This window comes from Triturus cristatus, chromosome 11 (assembly GCF_964204655.1).
Source record: "Triturus cristatus chromosome 11, aTriCri1.1, whole genome shotgun sequence".
Lineage (NCBI taxonomy): Eukaryota > Metazoa > Chordata > Amphibia > Caudata > Salamandridae > Triturus > Triturus cristatus.
Genome location: NC_140594.1, coordinates 361,446,469 through 361,468,366, shown reverse-complemented (window position 1 = coordinate 361,468,366; position 21,898 = coordinate 361,446,469). Strand labels below are relative to the sequence as shown.

At 42.3% G+C, this 21,898-nt stretch overlaps 1 protein-coding gene across 10 annotated transcripts in view; it reads right to left on the bottom strand.

Moving 5' to 3' along the window:
* LOC146784177 (synergin gamma-like) overlaps nt 1-21,898 on the bottom strand; it is a 228,742-nt gene that overhangs the window by 11,086 nt on the left and 195,758 nt on the right. For all 10 annotated transcript variants that reach the window (XM_085633592.1, XM_085633594.1, XM_085633596.1 and 7 more), the window contains one exon: nt 9,413-9,523. In XM_085633592.1, coding sequence (XP_085489718.1) covers nt 9,413-9,523 — 111 coding nt within the window. The remainder of the gene's footprint in view (nt 1-9,412; nt 9,524-21,898) is intronic.

Here is a 21,898-nt window from a genome sequence, read left to right as displayed (position 1 = left end):
TCAGCAAACAAGGGCAGATGAATAACCACTTGGCCAGCAAAGTGGGAGGGGGAGCATAAATGCTTATGGCAGCAGTAAATGGTCGGCAGTTAACATCTGAGACCAAGTGCACTGGCAGCTACATACCCCCAGCATGTACAATGCTTAAGTTGAATCAGGAAGTCAACTAAAATAGATAACACAAGCAGAGTGAAAAAGATGAGCAGCAGAGGACGGAAGAATTACGAAGGAAACTAAATGGACACCACAGCCAAAATGGCTGTCGCTTATGCCAAGTAAAATATTACACATTTCTACACTGTGATCTGTGCTTCTTGTGAGGTCAGTCTCCGCTCTTCTACATTCCGACGCTGACTACAATGTCATCTGTGCCTTCATTGCTCGTGCCATCCTTGATTTTGGTCTGGTCCAGCTAGTCCTAGGGAGTCCATCCAGTCTATTGCATCTTGTGGCGTTTCGTATAAGTGGACCCTGCCATCATATTGCACTTGGAGTCTCGCAGGGAACATTAGGCTGTATTTGTTATTGTCTTCCCGCAGTCGTCATTTAACTCCTAAGAATCCATGCGGAGATTTTGCACTTTCCAGGTGTAGTCTGAATATATTTGGATTACGCGGTCTTCGTATTTAGCAGGACAGTTAGCACGGATATGCTGGAGCATTATGTCCCTGTCCCTGTAATTGAATAAGTGCGCTATCAGGTCTCAGGATCCTGTGCTCAGTAGCGACCCCAAAGCCCTGTGGGCTCTTTCTATAATGAAGAATTCGGAAAGCCTGATATTGTCAAAAGCCGTTTTAATCCAATCTTCAAGAAACAATTCTGCTGCCAGTACTTCTGCCTTTTAACAAAAACCTATGAATCTGAGGTTATTACTCCTAGACCACCCTTCTGCATCTTCAACTCGCTCCTCTGTATGGTTTCACTGGGCTTGTAGGGTGGTCACCGTGGTGTAGAGCCTCTGGACCTCTTTGCATAGTGTCACAACCTCCTCTTCCACATTTGTGACCCTTTCGGCTACCTTACCTCAAGGCGCAAGTGATTTATGTCCATCGGCATAGTGTCCATCTTAGTCTCCAGAGCCACTCAGGAGTCTCTAATGGGCTCCAGTATGTCTGCCTTCTCTCGTGTCGAAGTGCCTTGGTTAGTTGTATCGTCCAAGTCTCCTCTCGCCTGTTCCGGTGGTCCAGGCTCAGGACTGTGTATTGAACAATTTTACTAGCCTGTGCGTCTCTCAGTGATTTGTCCTTGACCATTTTCTGTTTGAGTGTTTGTGTCCTTTTGTGCCTTTGCTTTTCTTTGCAGGAATAGGCACTGTGCCGTACTTCCCTGCATTGTTTAGTATTCTGTATAACATTTTAGGGGGGCCACCCTGCCCCTCTACGTTAGCTCTGTGACAGTTCTTTGTTTTCTTTTCAGACACGGCTGCTCTAGGCCCCACATTCTCTGCCACACTCTCAACAATGGCCGTAGGGGAGAGATATCATTTACATTGCATGAGATACATCGCATGCCATTACAACGCAGTCATTACAACGGCCGCGTTGTTACATCGCAAACCATTACAACGCAAGGCATTACAATGACTTGCTGTAGGGGGCAGAAGGTGTTGAATTTAAAATCCAACACCTTCCCTACTGTTGCACAGACTGGAGTTGGAATAGTACATTTTACTATTCCAACGTCCACCGACCCCTACAGCAAATCGTTGTAACAACTTACGTTGTAATGGTATGCGATGTAACAACGCGGTAGTTGTAACGGTCGCATTGTAATGGCATGCGATGTATCGCATGCTTTGTAACATTGCATGTTTGATGTGGGGGCGTGTTTCTTGTGCTTTCAGGGGTTAGTAGCTGTGCTTAGTCCATGCACCCCTGATTTCTAGCCACCTTCTATTTATTAAACAGGATGGGCTAAGATGCAGACACCATGATTAGAAGTGACCTGGGGTACCTGTTGCCTTCCGCCCCCAATATCACCTGTATGCTCTCTGTTGTTCTGCGGGCATCAATGCTCCTTGCCCTCCTTGGCTGCCCCCACCTCTGTATCTGCCGGATATACGCTACTGTTCATGTTGCCGAGATGCTCCCTCGCCGTCCTGGCCGTCTTTCTACAGGCCTCTGCACTTCACTACCAGTTCTCAATTAGGTGCCCCCTTTCCCTTGCCTTTCCCAGTTCTGGGACCCCGCCTCCTCCTCCGTCGGGGTCTTATTCCTTGTGCCTGGACTCACTGTTATTGTTTTTGCGGCCGTCGGACGGCTGCTTACTCCTTCCGGCCCTTCTCCAATTCTACGCCCTGCAGGCCACACCTTTCTAGGCCCGCCAGCGCCTGGACCACTCGCACCCCGTTCCCCTCACGCGACTAGCCAGGCACAACTAAGCGGCCTCTCAGCAGCCTCCGCAGGGGTCAGACTCACTTTTTCCCTTTTGGCTGCAGCTGCGGTCCAAGCACATTCGTGGGCTGCGTGGTAAGCGTCTTCGGCCGCCTCATATTTCTCCGGCGGTGAAGTAAGGCGCCGCCGTTTCTACATCAGCCATTACAAAAATGGGGTAACCCAATCGTGGTCACGGATCTGGGTACAGTATGATACAAAAAACAGTGGCCCTAGACCTTTTTTTTACAAGACACAAATCAGTTTTCCTGTTTGGAATATTCAGCAAATTATTTCATGAGCCAGCTTAAAAACAGTGCAATAGCTCATGGTACTCAATAGGTTATTCAAAATTAAACAGAAAAGTGCAACAACCCATAGTTCAGTTCACCATGCATTTTATTCTCATGTCAATTGGTGAAACAGTCTTGACTGTACGCTTATCATTTCATAGGAGAGGTTGCTCCAGAGGTAACGTGCATAAAAGAAGGGTGCTCTGGTGTAAGGTGATGAAGGAAAATAGTCAGGGTAGTGACATAGGGAAAACGAAAAACTTTTTTCATTTAGGCAGTTGGACTGGTTGTAATTCACCGTCCTATCGGGCCTGGCCACATTGTAATAAACATTACATTTTGTTACAGTTTTAGTTTACATAGAAATATATTCTTGTGTGGCACGTTGGGGGTGGATTCGGGGTCCAGGCCTATTAGAGGGGCATCGACGTTTCGATCCGACTTGTGGCCATAAGGGTGGTTTGAACCTTGAGGTTTGAGTATCCAGCCAGTGGCGGCAGAACTTGGATGTAGATCTTCAGCGGTTCAAGTTTTTGGAATTGAATTCCGCACTCATTGACGGCCATCCAACTATGTGGACCGTCTACCATTATTGGATTTTGACTGGCTAAGCTGATTGAAGTTTTCAGCCACTGCATGCTAGTGCGATTGCCAGTGGGATTTCCATACGGCCATAGAATTATGTGGACCGCCACCCCATCACCGTGACTAAGAACCCACAACCCACAAGTTTCAGCGGGTATGTGACAAGGCCCAATACCTATCCAGGTTGCCCCACCCAGTCCTGAACAAGACCCGCAAGGCCAAGGTTCAAACCACCCTTATGGCCACAAGTCGGGTCGAAACGTTGACGCCCCTCTAATAGGCCTGGACCCCGAATCTATCCCCAACGTGCCACACAAGAATATATCTCTATGTAAACTAAAACTGTAACAAAATTGAATGTTTATTACAATGTGGCCAGGCCCGATAGGACAGTGAATTACAGCCAGTCCAACTGCCTAAATGAAAAAAGTTTTTTGTTTTCCCTATGTCACTACCCTGACTATTTTCCTTCATCACCTTACACCAGAGCACCCTTCTTTTATGCACATTCCCTCTGAAGCAACCTCTCCAATAAAATGATAAACGTACAGTCAAGACTGTTTCACCAATTGACATGAGAATAAAATGCATGGTGAATTGAACTATGGGTTGTTGCACTTTTCGGTTTAATTTTGAATAACGTATTGAGTACCATGAGCTGTTACACTGTTTTTAAGCTGGCTTATGAAATAATTTGCTGAATATTCCAAACAGGGAAGCCATTTCTGCATCAGGCACGCCGCTCGTCTCTCACAATCATCAGCTCCGTTTGGGTCTGTTTCTTGGAGGTGGCCCTCCGTTTGCAGTGTTCAGGATACTTTCTGACAGCTTTGGGGTCATTCTTACGCTGGTTCTGCTAGGATATTATAAGGATTTATTATTTAGGGGAAGGAGCTCCATGCTACTGCGTCTACTCAACCATCTTGTCAGGCCACGCGCCCCCTGTTATTACACACGTGAATTCAATTCCAGAGGAACTAATATTAATGCACAGGTATAGTTCAAATGTGGAAAAGCTTTCAAAAACCCAACTGTCCTTAAAAATATCCTTTATCAGTGACAAAGGTTCACGCAAATTTTGACTTGGACTCATTCCATCTTGGATGTAAACTAACTTCCTTAAACTAACCCTCACAAAGATTAAATTCCTCCTTTTTGCCAAAAGTCTCAAACAACCCATATTCAAGTATGGCTCTCCAACAGTGGCGTCCAGGATCTGGGCCCATACGTATGCTGGACCCGCCTGGCCTCATACAGAGCTGTGCACTAATTAGAGGAAGCAGTCACTCTGCATTGGCCCCTGCTAGTCACTACGGGCGTCCCTTCATCAACCACCACCGTAGCCACTGCAGACAGTGTGAATGCCTGCCATCACTTGCTTCACCAGCAAGATGAAATTATTACTGGCATGTCTGGAGCAGCAGGGCAGGTGGGAAAGGAAAAAGAATAAACCCACCTAACCCGAGATGTGCAATATACTAAGTGTGGGCAGTTGAATATCCACAACGCCGCCTACCATCGAGCACCCATCACCACACCTTCTTGCAGGCATGCATACTGCTGAGAATCTCCGACACTCCAAAACCGAGGACCAAACAAGATTAGACAGAGCAAGTCGAACAAGACACATGAGGTGCTCACACTTGCTTTCATTCACGTTGGGGGGGGGGGTGAACCCTTTTTCACAAGGACTAAAAACACGCACTGCCCATTGAGAGAAGGTGATCAACTACATACAGCAGAAAGTCCAGTGTTTGAGCCTTATCTGTGATGCAGTGAGTCAAGCACCCATCTGATGGGCTACGGAACTAGACTGTAGAACATCATCGACATTGGCAGTGACAGCCATGCAGACTCTCTGATTTGGCCACGCCCGACCAAAGCTTAATCCCCATAATGGTAGATGACCAACTACTCACAAAATGCCCCAGCACCTAATCCAAATGGCAAAGTGAAACTCACCCAGACAGCATGGGCACAGACAGCCAAGCTTGAATAGACAGGTACATCATTGCACTCCTGTTAGAAATGGGATTCGTGGTTGGCGGAAGTATGCACCCAGGCCAGGGAAGAACCACCCCCTAGTCAGGGTACGCTAGATACACATTAAAAAAAATAATTGTGCTCACCTTCTGGTAGCTTGGCACAGAGCAGTCAGGCTTATCGAAAGAGGTATTGTGTAAAACATTTGTGCAAACACACACACACACACACACACAGTAACACAATGAATACACCCCAAAAAGACTCCATTGAGGTTTGGAACAATAGAGAATATTTATCTGAGCAAAATAGGACCAAAACGACAAACATCCAATCAGTAGAAGTGGAGATGTGAATTTTTAAAGATTAAATGCAAAAATGGTGCTTATAAGTCACTAGCGGTCAAAAAGTTACGAGGTCGCTAGGAACCAGTGCAAATCCAAAGTTCAGGCCAAACACAATGGAGGGCAGGCCAGCTACAGGACACTGCTGAGAAAGTACCTTGGATTGAGCAGAGTGTTGACGCTGAGGGCTCGATGCACTAGTCTTTTCCATGCAGTTGGGTCGCTGCATCGTCGTCAAGCTTCGGTGAAGTGAAGGCAATGCATTGTCGTTGATGTTGTACAGAGCATCGTCGTCAGGCCGCACACTGTGTGGAACTACTATCGACGAACAGCCTCTGCGTCAAAGGACGATGCGTCGGTTCCGTTTGATGCAGTGGTGATGATGTATTGGTTTTGAAGAAATCAGCTGCAGAACTCACATCTGAGGCCCAGAACTTACTTGGAGGGGCCATCTCAGGCAGGGGTAGGACTCACAGAAGGCAGAGTCCAGCAGCACCAGTAGAATTGTAGGCAGTCTTTTGTGTCACTTAGATTTCACAAAACAGGAAGCAAGCCCTTGGATATCACTTGGAGGAATGACAAAGTCCAACTCTCCGTTCCACAGTGTCAGGGAGCAGCAGGCAGCAGGGCAACAAGCAGAAAACCAGTCCAGTTGAGTCTTTTAAGGAGCACAACAGTCTTTATGACAGTGGGTCAGTTCAAGATCCAGAAGTGTCTGATTTTAGGCAGGTCAGAGACCCAGTACTTATGAGCAAAAGTCCCTTTGATGTAGAGGGTGACTTCAAAGTAACTCTCAAAAGTGCACAATGATCCCTTTCAACCCAGTTCTGTCTGCCAGGCTATCTGTGGGGGGCAAATCAGTGCTTTGTGTGTGGGCAGGACACTAACTGTTGAAGTGCAATTGTCAGCCCCTCCCATTCCTCCCTGCCCAGAAAGGCCCATCAGAATGCAGATGAGTGCCCAGAGTGTGTTTGAGGCTGTCTAGAGGAAGGCACAAAGTGTAGCTGTAACCCAACCCAGATGTGTATTGGAGACAGGCTGTTAGACACAAAGAACAGTAAGTACAGAGAAATGTCTATAAAAGTGCACTTTTAAAACAGTACTGTTAGATCCAACTGCACCAGTAAGGAGTATTTATCATTACTATTCCAAATAAATGAACCTTGAAAAAGCTACTCCTCTCTGATCAGGAATTACAGCTTAAAAGTGTTTTAAGGAATTCCCAATGCTGGCCTATGAGACGGGTAGGCCTCACAGGAGTGAAAAACGTAATAGGCCGTTTGTCACTACCAGGACATGCAAAACATAAAAGTACATGTTCTACCTTTTACTTACACATCACCCTGCCCTTAGGGTTACTTAGGGCCTACCTTAAGGGTGGCTCATATGTAATAAAAGGGGAGTTTAAGGCTTGGCAAGTAGTTTTAAATGCCAAACCAAAGTGGCAGTAAACTGCACACACAGGCACTACAGTGGCAGGCCTGAGACAGGTTTGAAAGGCTACTTCTGTGGGTGGCACAATCAGTACTGCAGCCCATTAGTAGCATTTGAAGTACAGGACCTGGGTATATGGGTTACCACTTAACAAGGGACTTACTAGTACAACAGGTATACACCAATCTCATCTTGTTTAGCGGAGAAGCACGTGCACTTTAGCACTGCTTAGCAGTGGTAAAGGGCTCAGAGTCCTAAGGCCAACAAAAAGAATCAGCAAAAACAGGAGGGAAAGGGCATAAGGTCGAGAGGTACACCATCCTAAGAATGCCCGATCTAACAACTCCTCAATGGGAGCCCTATGACCATTCAGCAAACTGACAGTGACCGCCATAGCACCTCTGAGATGGAAAACATGACTAAACAGACTCAATAATTACTTCCACACTACATAAATGACATGACATCACCACCACTGCCAACTGGGAGTGTATCTCTACCACTGACGGAAGATTAGGAGTGTGGACACAATGCGCCTGGTCCGGTGTGGATTGGCCTGCAGTGCGACGCACGGTATGAAACTGCAATTAATTCTATAATAACCTGAAGAGTCACAGAGAAAGATGAAAATGAGTCTCCCCAAATGTTCAGACGATGTGGCGATTGCCAAGCCTTTCATTCCAATATACTGGTGACACTGTGGCCTGAGAGAACGACCAGTTCAGTTTCATGTTGACACAGCAAACAAGGTCGCGCGTGCTCGGGGAGGGAGTGAAACTCACCCAGACAGTGCATGACAGTAGGTTAGCTCCTAAAGTGGTCTTTGGCTTCTGGACACTAAGCCATTATGATTGGAATAGACTGCAATATTTCAGCAAGTGCAGTGTATAGTCTGATTTGTTTTCCTTCTGGCTCAAGAGAAGCTTGGTACAACACCCAGTTTTCAAGCTTTCCTGCTTAACTCGTTATCCTTTTCTTTCAAATAAAGCACAAAGTCTCTTGCAGTATGAGGTCACCTTTACTCTACATGCAATTCTTAACAGTTCTTTGGAGTTTTCATTGCAGCGATCACCAAAGGATCACTGGCATACATTGCACGACTGGTTCCAGGCATAACAAGCAGTGGGAAGTCAAACTACATGAGAGTACTTTAGCAGACTCTATCCTAGTAGAAAAATAGAGATACAAAAAACAGGTAGAAACATTAAGAATATACCAGGTCAGAGTAAAAAAAAGGCAGATCCACACAAATCGCAGAAATGGCCAAAGGTAAGGTTGCGCCCCCGTAGGTTTTTGTCATTGGCTACATATACCGTATGGACACCACGTGATACAAGGATTCACATTAACAGCTTTAAGATACTGTTTCAGATGTTGCAGGGAGGTTGCAGGGCTCACAAGACAGGAGAGGTAGATATCCAGACACAGGTCCACTGCATGTTTGTATAGTCACTGTCTACTTGTGCTTCTGCTGTGACATTACCTGGCTGCACTCTCCTGCGTGGAGATACAACAGTTTCAAAAGTTCTCATCATACATATGTCTTTGGAATAACTTCTGTAGTCATCCAGATTTAATATGTGGAAAATGGCAAATAAAATTCCTCAGAAAATGTAAAAAATCCAGGAGTACTTATAAGTAATTCACAACACAAAATGTTTTTCTGAATGACTCGCTTGCAAGCCTTGCAAATACAGACATGCAGCTTGACTTTTCGTATGGCAATTAAAGTATCGTGTAGGCAGCGGATGTAAATGGTATGGTATAGGAAACATTATGTTATGCAGCGCTGTTCAATTCTGAAGCCTGAACTATGTACAGGCTTGAGAGTATTGCACCACTCGCCTCCCATACAAAGACAGATTTTGCCTTGGTTTGAACCTCCATAGCTCTATGCTGTGAGCAGTGAAGCTTTTATGCACTCAATTATAGCTAGTTAAATGTAGAAAAGAGACTTGCCGTGTATATTTGAGCTTTTCTTTTTTTAAATAAGCGTCCACTACATTTATTTTTAAGTTTTGAGCAATTTCGCTGTAAGGTGTGTCTTCTCTTGTCTCCTCTGCAATGTGCACTACCCTGTACTCTCTGTAGAAGTCTCTGTGATCTCTCACAAGGTCTGCCGTTCTTGGGATAATATGTTAAAGTCAGAGCTTCAAGAACCAGATCTTTGCATCCTCACACCCATCCCTAAAGCCACTGAGCAAAGATTGCCCACGCGTGAACATTGCTGTTCCCATCTTTTGTCTGGTGTCTATTTTAAGTCTGTGTTACTGGTGCTGCTACTTGTGGAATCACAGAAGCTCCTCTGTTTAATTTATATTAATAATAGCAATGCACTTATAACAGCTGTTTGCTCCAAATCATTGTTTGATATTATGATGGGTTTACAAAGAAATCTTACCTCTATGCTTTCAGGCACTTCCATGAGGCACACCCCACAGTTATGATGAGGGCATGGCACTGAATGAGGCTCTGGTATGGTAGCTTCACAGGACAGCTTAGATTCTGGAGGCTGTGAATGTCAAGTGATATAGTGATCAGCCTCTTTAATTAGTGCTAGATACCAATTGAATACAAGTAAATCGTTTTAACCAAATAGAGTTTTTGAACTGAAAAGGTTACTGATATGATAACATGCAAGCACCATTCAAGAAATGAATTAAATTAATATGTTTTTTCAGTTTGAACTGCAAATAACCATCAAAAACCACTATTAGAAAATCAGGGACATGGGTTGGAACTTATTTCCACTGACTGTCGAACACCAGTTGTGCAATTTTGACAACTAAGGGAGCAAACTCACTGCAAGTCCAAGCCGCCAGAGTGTTAAGTTTTTCTTATATGTAAATGTGGACATAATGCTGCCCAGACCTTTCCATTCATCAGGATGAGTTACGTCTTGTGTGTGTCCATGCCCTGTAGGTCCTAGGATCTCCCCAACCCAGATTGTGTAGTATGAAAGCAAGAAAGTCGTTTTGAACCTGCAATTATTGCCTCAAAATTGCATTGAAAATTGAACCTGATTCTATTATTCTTGCAGAATGGTCCAATGGCAGTGAGAAAATTAAACTCTTTAAAACTATAGATTGTCATGAGACCCCTATATCAGCTGCAAATTGTCTTTTCTGAAGCACTGAGTTTTGGTATGTAAATTAATTTACAAATATGCCATATTTCTCATAGAGCCAGCCCGTGCTTTATAACTGATATGATGAATTTACAATGCTAAATAGATTACAATAAAGAATGTATAGCTATGCACTTGTCCAATATACTAATCTTTGTGTAAGACAGCATACAGTGAGTTGATAAGCACATCAACCTGCAGTCTCCACACCTTCCTACTGGCTCTTGCAACCCAAAAACAAATTGGCAGCTTTAAAATTTTGATTGGTTGGGGTAAGGAAACGCCCTGCATAGATACAAGCCTACGCTTCAATGTAGAAGATGGGATGAAACTGAAAGATGTAAACGATGTTAAGGCTGTATCGTATAGGGGTGATGTATGACTTTAATTAGTAATTACCATGGAATGCGCCTGATAAGAAAATCCAAGATTGAGGTTTCATCTGCCATTCTTGAGCCAGAGCTGGGCTCCAGGAACGCGCCAAGTGGATCCTCCCTATTGTGTCGCAGTGCATGGTGTCCTCGTCGGACACATTTTGAAGCAGAGCCCATTTACTGTGTGCTTTGCTGCACATGCAAGTAGCCTGCTGGGGACATTGAGGGGTCCTATGTTCCTTTCCAGCTTGACTCGGCTGGAATTCCCTACACCCAAGTTGTGCCCTTGATGCGAACAGCTGGAGGCCAATCAGCACAACTGGACACTCTTTTTTTGCAAAAACAATTTTTATTGCATATCTTAAATACAACTGTCATCTGCAATAACCAAAGCATCATTGGCCATCTCTCAAACATCAACACCATCACGTAGTACCTTGTAGACCAGTTCCGGTTACCAAAGCAGTGACCCCAAACACCCCCCTCTGCCAAATCCAGCACAACTGGACACTCACTCATTGCTGTCAGATCCAGTAGCTCGAACACAGGAAAGAAAGGCTCAATCAGCTTGCGGCTTCAGAAGTTTTTTTTTGTTGGTATAAATATTTAGGCATTTGAAATAAACCACTACATTCCATGATAAAGTCAAAGATACAGCACCCCAACTGCCTCTCCACCCTCCTACTTTGCTTTACCGCAACTGCTGCCTAGGACTGATCACTGGATGTTCTCTGGGGACCACAAATTGTGGCTTCAGAAGATGTCAAGAGATAAACTTGATTCTCTCCAACTCTGCAGCTGGTTGCTATGAAGGTCCAAGTGTTTTCTCAGTGACAGGCATACCTGACACACTTTAATATGAAGCGTTCACATAGTACACAATAGAAACTGATTTTCATGGCGTTTTATCACTAGTGGTTATTTTTTATTGTTAACCAACAGAACCTATTTTATTAACCTTATTAAAAAAGAAATAATAGGGTAAACTCTTCAAGGATTTACATTTATGGTCTCGAAGGTTATATGCAACTGCACTGAATTGTAACTTGTGGCTACAGTAACACGGTTTCTACAGCAAAAACATTAAGGCACTTAGCTATCATATATAATATAAATCTGTGACCTACATATATTGCTCTGCAACAGGCAGAGCAATCAACTGGACTATTTTATGATGATTCAACAGAGCTCAAACACTCGCACTTCTTTCCAGCAAGTGCATTAACCACCTAAACTATGTGACTAGTACTTGAACTTTCTAGGTACATACAGATCTCTGCCACATGTACCTTACCCTACTAAACCATCATGATAGATAATCTGTTTGCGACCTATCAAGTTAGTCAGAGCACCATTACCATTGCTCCTACTTTTGACTTGTTTCCAAATTCTTCAAGGGGTGTTTGTAAAAATAAACTGCATACCCTGAGGGTCCTAACACCACACTTTGTGACTCCGCCTCTCATGACTCTGCCATCTATATTTTGCCTCTAGCACACGATTCCACCTCCAGCACTGCCACCTAGAGATTCCACCTTTAGCTGTGTATTACAAAATAATATCCAAGTTATTTTTCTAGTGAGCCAGTTACTTTTCAGTCTGTGTACAGCTGTGCTCACTCGAGAAGTGTGCTTCACAGGTAACTGCTTCTTTAAGCCAATCACTGTAAGTAAGCTAATAAAGTAAGAAACATGAGAAGTAAATACACTTGATGTTCCTGCTTCTCTGTACTCAAGGTTCCAAATAATTTCCTACTATTGAGGACTTCTCTGGGGTCGCCCTCAGCACATTAAATTGGCCTTAGAGTGGCATAAAACACAATGAGCGTCGCAGAAGACTCATTCAACAGAAGATCTAGCACTACCCTGATGTGTAGACAGTTCTATAGTGCACCTAGCAGGTCTCAGCAGCACTCCTCAACTCCAGACAACAAACCCAATCAACTGAACATGCTAGACGCAAAATTGTTCTCACATCCAACAACCCCCAGATATGCTACATGGGTGGGCATCACCCTTCTCACACAGTACTTATCCAGGAGAGGCATAGAATATTCTATAATGGAAAGCATTAAGGCTGAACTCCTAACATATGCCTGTGTAGTCAAAATATGCCACTAGCTGTCTGTTTCGGGGCTCAACTGCACTTTTTTTTTAATCAATGCCTGTTCACAAACACATTCATCTGTTGGACAATAAGGCATTTTAGCAAACCTCAAACTTCTAGGAAGTTAGTTAGGGCCATGAAAGGGATGGCAGCAATTGGACGCTAAGGCACTAATGGCTTAAGAATATTAAACATAAATAGGCTGGCATAAATGTAGCTCAGCCTCATGTAAACTGTATGCATTCTTCATGTAATGTCGGTGTATCAAGGAAACAACAATAAATTAAAAATGTGTGTACGCACCTAAAAAACACTATCCCCATTAGTTTTTATAGGGCAAGAAACTGAACACTGATAAGCACTTATTTTTTTTATCAAGTTATAAAAACACCAGAAAGACCTCATCAGAATTTACAACAAATAGAAACTGGAAACAGGAAAACTTGAGGTATTTGATGGTCACTAATTTCCCACAAACCTTGTTTGCGTTTTTAGAGATGGAAGTTTTGAGCCTTGCCTCGGTCAAAATCACCAATGAATGGTAGTAGCTTTGAGCTGAGTGATCAGTAAACCATTTCATGGCTCTCCATTAATTTCATAGATGCACAAGCCTCAATCTTTGACAAATACTAATTGGTCATTGGCTGCCAGCTTTTTGTTTTTCCCATGGTTTTTGTAAAACTGTATTGCTGAGGGAGCTGCTAGGCCCTAGCCAATACAAAACAATATCAGCTAAAACCCAAACACATTTTGGGTTTTAAAAAGCACATTGCCATAGTAGACCCTAGTATAGAAGGAAACTTCTTTGTGTGCCGATGTGCTCCTTGTGAAGGAGCAGAATGCCTTCACTCACTGTGACATTAGCCAGTGGCTGAAGTGGGCTGTTTGACTGCACCATTCTCTATTCTGTAGTAGGTGGAACAAAATTAAGATTGACAGGAGAACGATCCAATGGTTGAAGAGGACGATCTGAAAGCTCCTAAATTTAAGTATATTATGGATACAATTTTAGAAAAATCTGAAGCTCTTGGCTAATGCCAGACTTAATAATGCCCTTGTATAACAGCAACTCCATGGTTGAGTCACCATATCTAAATAAGTCTAGTACACACACCAATTTAGAGTATATTGAAACTCAAAAATATGCCACTGTTAGATTGAAACAGAGCTCATCAGGATTAAGCACTGCAGGAAATCTTGATTTTCTGCATGGTACCCCAGATGTTTCACCTCTTGCTGGACCCTATATTTTAGCTGGCTTCAAAACTCTGTGCACTTTACCCTTGCTAACCAATTGTAAAGTGCCTATGCGCCTCTTTTAAAAATGGTCGAATTGGCATATTCCTAATTGTTACATTTTACTTAGATATACATCCCTAGTATATGGTACAAAATTTACCCAGGGCCTCGGAGTTAAATGGCTCTAGTAGACTGCGGCACCTATCGTGCATCCACTACAGCGACAGTGTAAACATGGCTTCAGGCCTACCACTTAAGCCTAACGGTGGCAGATTAAACACTGCAGTTCGACCTCTCAAAATAAACCCCTTTGACTGGTCAAAACCTCCCTTTTAAATATTAAAACATCACCCCTATATAGGCCTTGTCATCCACAAAGCAAGGTGCATGGTATTTAAAAGGGAGACATGTAGAAATGCAGTGTTAACATGTCTTTACCGTGACTAGCATGCAAAATCTATTTTCCACTGTTGCAGACCCAGGCTGTTCTATGTAGAAAACTAGAACACAGATTAAAAATCCTAATACTGTATCTCGAAAATGTGACTAACTAGAAGAATAATTAAGGAACTATTTTTAGCAATTTTTAAAAATAAAAGTTTATGGTAAAGTCAGATTTGTAATAAATATTAAGCCAAAGTAACTTTTAGAAAGTTACCTTTTGCCTTCAAGTTCCTAAAGGCTAAATTTGCATGTGGTCTCCGACTTCTTCCAACCAGTAATTACCATTTGAATAAGTGTGAAAAGGATGTGAAATGTTTCCCATAAACAAGAAGGGGGCTGTGAGCATCCTGTTTGACTTTACAGTATCAATTCCTGCTTGAATGTCAAATCCTGCTTGTGGTGACACTTGAAAGGTAGGAAAAAAGGATGCCAAAACACTGCATATGTATCCACTGTCTGGCTGCTGGAAACCCCTACTTTTGTTCTACCAGACTTCTAGCTCTAGATTTATTGTAGGTACAGTGACTGCCCAAAATTGGATTTTAGTGGCAGATGTGGGAGAATACTAAGATTACCATTGTTCATTCCCCACACACACCCTAACCCTCAGAGCTCAAGGTTATCATGGCCAAAGACTTTTGCCATCTTGAAAATGCCCAAAGTGTTGAGGGTAGGCCCTGTAAACGTTACCGCCAGAATGTGCTCAGGAGTCACTCCCTTTCCCCTTGCTTGTGTAAGGCATAAATATGGCATCTCCAGGCACCCACTTCACAATACTTCTTCAGAATACTCCTGGACCTGAGGAAGAACAGACGAGGTCTGAAATTGCGGTCTGTGACCTGAGAGACGCCCTGAAAGGACCGGGCCTGCTCCCTCTTGTACCCAGGACAGAGAAGATGACTGCTAGTGTCTTAAGGCGGACCTCCTGTTCACGCCACATGGTCCAACAAGCTACAAGAGGACCTTCCTGCAACTGCCCAGGCTGATGAATGACAATTTGACTTGGACTGGACCCTGCCTCACACCTTGTGAGTCCAAGTGCCTCTCATGAGGTCATGGGGGGCTTTAAAACGGTACTTCTGTGGATCAGGGACTTAAAGGACTAAAGTCAGAAGGTATAATCTTTGACCAGGATGAACCTGCTTAGTGTATCCGACCCACGCTCCATCATAGTCAGCTTCAAATTGAGCCTAAGCCCCTGCCTACCATGACAATCGGCTATCATTGGCACTTGGTGTTTCTTGAAACTATTCCTCTTTAAAAGTATAAAAAAATCATATCCCTGGATTCCCTTATTAGATTTTGTCATTCTGGTGTCTTTTTGTTTATTACATTCTACTTTATCTTTCTAATTCAGTTTGGGGTCTTGGTTATATTGCATTTTGACTTTATTACTGTTTTGATTCACCTTAATTATTGCAAAGTGCTCTGATACCAGCAAGGGTCATGTTTGCGCCATATAATACTTTATAAATAAATAAATACTTTACACATAGCACTAAGTTAAGCCTGTCTGTTCTGTGCAATAGACCCCAGGGGGCTGAGCTCAAGTAAATGTAGTGGGGGTCCACCCTCACTAGAGTTGTGATTGTTCCTGGAGGCGGGTAGTCACCCACCCAAAACATATTCCAATTTATTTCAAGAGCTGTATTTTAAAATGTTATTTGGAAGCGACCTAGAACTCATTTGAGAAGAGTCTCAACCAGCATTACTTTACAGTGAGAATGCTGCGACACATAGGTGTTTTTGTTTTTTAAACAGCACCTGTTATAAAGAGGTTCACTAATTCGTGTGAAGGTTTGGTCAATGCACAATGCCTATTGAACCAATATAAATAAATTCTGAGGGCTACCGTACCCTCAGGTTATCACTAGATGCTTATAGACATTTACAAGTTCGCCATCATTAATACTATTGATAGTTAATGTGACATTTTGTATTTTTTCAGATATGTTCTATGATACATTTGAAAAGAAGGACTACATTGAATCTAAACTTATTAACAGAAATGTTCAGTATTTTCATGAAGTTAATTGAATAGATATTTTGCAAGCAATTTTCTGACTACATCACTGTTCCCAACTGCGTTTTCCTTTATAAATTGTATAATTTGAAACCTGGTAAAATGAGGGGAGGTTAAACATTTTAATGATTGATTTTTAAATGATATTTGCTATTGGATAGCATAGTGCATTGAACATTATGGTGCAGGGTGTGTGGGGTGGCAAAAGTAATGCTTTCTACAAAATAGAGCCTTAATCTTCCATATAAATAATGTGGTGAAAAAGTCATTTAATGAAGCCAGTTAAAAATGGTGTATACACTATGAATATTTTTTGTGTATACTGAACGTTAAAGTGCTGCGCAGATTTAATTTCCAAAGCACAAGGTTTTCTACTAAACAGTTTGGCTAAAAGACAAATAGATAAAAAAGCAACTGCATTATACACAGGCTATAAAAATATTAAGCACTAATCGAATAAGAAATAAGGTTAAGAACTACCTTTTTGAAGTTGATGTTTGGGATCCAACCACTGTATACAAATGATATGTATCCTAGTTATTGATAGGGAAAAATACACTATTGTGGGTTATGTGAACTTTTAGTTTTAGAGTAAACCAAATTGAAATCCAATTCATTCAATTTCAGCTTTGTTAATGGAAGTATTGTGAACTAAGTGCTCAACAATGCTTTTATCTTATGTTAATAATTATTTTGTAAAAGGTAGCAATAAGTCTTAAGAACAATGGAACTCTTTTGAAAGTATATGTACATTGTTATTGTATCTAAATGTTTGTCACTGTTATTGTATGTTCATAGTGTTAATCAAGTGAGTGTGAAAAATATTTTAGGTAATTTTTTTCCTTTTAACAAGGCAGCAGAAGAGAGCCGCAAAACATGTTTTGCAAGTGCTCTATTGATCAAGTTTAATTACAGAATATTAATTATTTGTAATGGCCTGAATGGATTGTTAAGCATTAACTTGTGATCTGATTCCACATACCTATTTACCATTAAAGTTAATCTGCAACTTAATAAATATTCTTAAATACCTCCTGATGTTTTCTGAGTATTGATAATTTGGCTACAGGGGGATTATTAATGTAGCCACCTTAGGAAAAAACATTTGCACTGGCCCATATCAGTAGCAACAAGCATTGGCAAAGTCAATAGGTTATTGATAGTATTAAAGAAGTCATGGCATCTGCATTTCCTTGCACTTCAAAGGCTGCAGTCTCTCAAGTACCATGTCCTTATTGATCCCCTACCATAACAGATACTGTCAGGGATCTGGCAAAGTTCGGGACAATCTGTCAAGGACACAAGAGTTTAGGGCAAGGTAATGGGGGTGCTTGCTCTATGCAGGATCACTTGCTTTCTAGAAAAAAGGTTAGATATAAACAAGAGAGTACTTGAAGGCTGGGAGCGAAGCAGGACAGAAGCAGGTTGGAACAGGCAGTGAATAGGGAACTGGATGTCCTTAGGGTAAACTACGAATCTAACTCAAGTTACAAACAACAGCAAGATAAAAGCAGGGAAACGAAACACAAACTATCATAAATTATAATTTGTCTGCTTCTCTGAGGTGATCTCTCTGTAAGGTTAAAAGGATCTTACAAGACGGCAAGGGGCAGATTCATATTAGAGTTCAGAGAGACACCCAACAGCTCCTATGGCAAAGGCGAGCTGGTGGTTCTCTTTGCCAAAGGCACAAGCCTTGGAGTCTAACTGCCACCCTTGGAAGCAATGCATATCAGGATAATCATATAAACACAAAGGAGAACAGTGGAAGGTACACAGTAATAGGAACTAGGCTCGGGGAAAATCTAGAATACTCTAAACTGAAAGTGCCAGTCTTAATTGAAATCTCTGAATTCTAGTCTCATCTGAAACCTTACACTGAATAGGAACAAACAGGAATATGCAGTCGATTCAGCAACACAGGAACACAAGACCAAGAATCTACATATACAAGAAGGGTCTGGATGTGTGTAGTCAGAATTAGAAACAAGGCAAACACAGGAACAAAGGGACAGGATAAAAAAATAGAAAGGGAACAGACACAGTTAATTATCAGAATAGGAACATGGAATCAAACAAATATTAAAACGAAACTCAAGGCATGCCTGGAGTATAGTAGCCTGATCAGCAGAGTTGAAGGAAACTAAGCAGTAAGGTCAGTTGTGAGTCGATGCACTCCAGGCTCATCAGGCAGAAATAGCGGAAGGCTCAGGTGAGGAGCACAGGTGCAAGGCGAGAGCCAGGTGCAAGGAATTGGGGAACCACAAATGAAGGGATGGCAGAACTGAAACCTGGAAAGGGGAAGACCCGGAAACAAGATTGGACACGGAAAATGCAGGAACAGAGGGTGGGTCATAGCTAAGAGAGAGAAAGGTCCAGAAGCAGGTATAAAGAGGTCAGAAAGCCTGTGAGATCCAGGAATCAAGAGAGAGACTAGAGCACCGCCACCAGGAGGTGATCGGGGCAGGGTTTGGTGACAAAAAGTACTACATGGACCATGACGTATCAGAAAAGTGGTGCAGAAGCCTTGATTCAAATATAAAGTGGATCTGGGAATGCAAGGTGTAGAAGTGTATTAAATCCTATTCAGAATTCAGAGGGCCTTTATGGGCACCACCTAGTGGCCAGATGGTAAAATCCTTACGGACACCTTCTTCAGATTGACTGTATTCTCACCTACTCCTGCTCAACAGGAGTGATATCTGGTGTTTCGAGCATGGATTCCCTCTCATCTGCTGTATACTACTGATGTGTGGTCCTGCAGTCTCAGGTCCATTTTCAGATCTCTCATCAAGCCTTCTTAGAGACTCACTGAGATTCAGCAACCATATTGCACTGCTGCTGTGCCTTGTGCCCTGGGCATAAGCTTTCAGCATCTTTTCAAGTGTGTGGCTCCTAAATCAACTCGTGGGCAGGACAAGACTTTATCTCTATGTCTTAAGTAAAGTACCTGGCCCCTAGTAGGAGGTTTCTGGCCAGCAGAGAGCAAAATGGAGCTTGAAGAAGAGCAGCTACTCCCCTTTTGTAACAGAATCTTGAAAATAGCTGAATAACGTAGGGTGGATTTACCCAATTCTTTGATTAAGGTTTGTAAAATCGTACAGTGTACCCATTGCCTAGGGGTTATATCGTTTGTAAAAGCATGAGAAGCCATACCTCATCTTAGGTGCGGGAATGCCAGAGCTCAAGGCCACCTCATTCGTTAATTCAAGGACTGGCCCCATTGAGATAGCTCTCTGACTCGCATCATGAGCACAACACTGTGATCCACTAACATGAGGACTTCAGCTATTCCCCATCATAACACAAAGGCAGAGAGGCTGTGCTAACAGCCAATAAAGTGTGCAGGCTCAAAAATTCCCTCCCTTCATTCTGCCCCATTAAAAACAGCCTTCCTTCACAAACAGTCTGAAATCTTAGGTTTCCCCCTCACATAAAATGAGAAACCCCCTCAAACTGTTTGCTCTACTAGACAATTGGTGGACACTTACTTTAACAAGTCCACCTACTCCATGTTCGCTTATCTCCCCGTGCAACGAGGATCCCTTGGACCATGCCCAACTCTCAAACACCCCGAAGATGCTAGGAAGATGGGGCCTCAAACAGGGCGGCTGATGGATTTTGAAACTGGTGGGGTGAAAAATTTGTACCCTTGTACAATGCGCGAACTGAAAAAGGAGGGTTTCCCCCCGCAAGAAAATTTTGCAAAAAATGTATTCAAATGGTGGATTTTACACCACATATTTACTGTAAATTTTTGCAAAAACGGGATCCAAATATAGCATTTTAAAGCACAAGTGTGAAGAAAACATAACAAACATATCAAAAATGTGCCCAATCCTCTAACTGTTCTGCTTGCAAAACGACCCCCAAGCCAAGCACACACAGCCAATGGGAAGAGGCCCTCTAAGTGTTTTCTACCTGTAACACATCTCTTCCTCTTTACTGTATTGGTTAATGAGGTCATCAAGGCTCACACCATTGGTAAGACCGTACATTGCAAATACTTTGAAAATTAGATGGCGAAAGAGATCCATCCCAGGATTGCAGTTCATCCTTGATGGTTTTAAGATTAGCCAGACAGACAGAAATTATATTTCAGCAAACTGTGTTTATTTTGCAAAATATAGCATTTATATACTATAAATGTACACTGACAGAAAGTCCACATAACAGAAATTGAGGTGCAAAACATACAAACCTGACGACAACATTTTGGGTGGAAAGCAAAGATATACTGAAAAAGACAGATATGGTTTATAAAGTGTTTCAAAATTTACAATAGAGAAAAAGGAGTTAACACAATAAGTTTAATTTTTAAATTGAAACATAAATAATAAAACATATAAATGTAGAGCATTACAAGAATTTTTTTTTAAATCAGTGAAGAAAGTAATTTGCATTTAGGGCCTCATTTATGAGGTTTTGCTGTAGGGCAGAACAGTAGGCCTTCATGCTGTCCTGCAGCAAAAAAATAGGGCACAAATGTACCATATCAATCAGCAGATACGGCGCATTCCTGTCCTTTCCCCATGCACCGGCACAAAATAAGCTGCTGTGCGCCATTGCAGGCACTGCTGCACCATGGGGCACTGGTGCCTGCATTGCGGGCAATTACAAGAGGCGTTTTCCTCTTTCCCTGTGTGCTGCAGAAGGCAATATGCAAAGAAAAAAAAAATGAGGCGAAATAAAGAGATTTCTCCGCGTTGTACCTCTGTAAATTTTTGGTGCTGCTTCAGATTACCTATTTCTCATAAATCTGGGGCAGTGTCAAAAAACCATGGATGTTGCTGGGAACGCCCCCAGCAACACGCATTGCACGCAGAAAACTGAGTTAAAGGGGAACATATTTACGAGGCAGCATTAAGCCAAAAAAAGTGGCTTAGTGCTGCCTCGTAAATAAAAATCTTGCACCACGGAACATCACAAAAAGAGACATTGCGGCAGCGCAAAGGGCCTCATAAATGAGGCCCGTAATGTACAAAAGAAAAGTGAAGTATAAAATGTAAACTTTAATTTGACATTAACAAATAAATAAAACCACACCAAGTGGTTAACATGGTTAAGAAAATATTGTTAAATAAACACATATGTTAAAGTGGCAAAGCTTGGTTTCCACTCTTTATATTGGAACAAGAATATTTAACGAGTAACAGTAATTTATAAAATGTAAACTTTTAAGCAGCATCGGCAAATAAAGACAACACACAGAAAAATAACTATGCAAATCCAAAAGACGGAAAAATGAAAAGTGCTCAAATCTTTTTGAGGAATACAAAAAGCTTATAACAGCAACTGATTGCGATTTGTAGAGCACTAGGAAAATGCTGACAATGTGTCATTGTGATGTAGCTGTATGAGTCAAACCCCTCCAAAAAGGTTATTGGGTGTCAACCATGTTCACTTTTTGTACAGAAATTTTGCACGGCGATCTTTAAGAGTGACAAACTTCTCTATAGTACGCTTATTAAATTCTGGAATGTCTCTGATAAGTTCCTGTTCCATAAACAACATGGCCAATGCATTCAGACGAGTCTCTATCATAGTGTTCCTTAAGAATGTTTTTATTCTCTT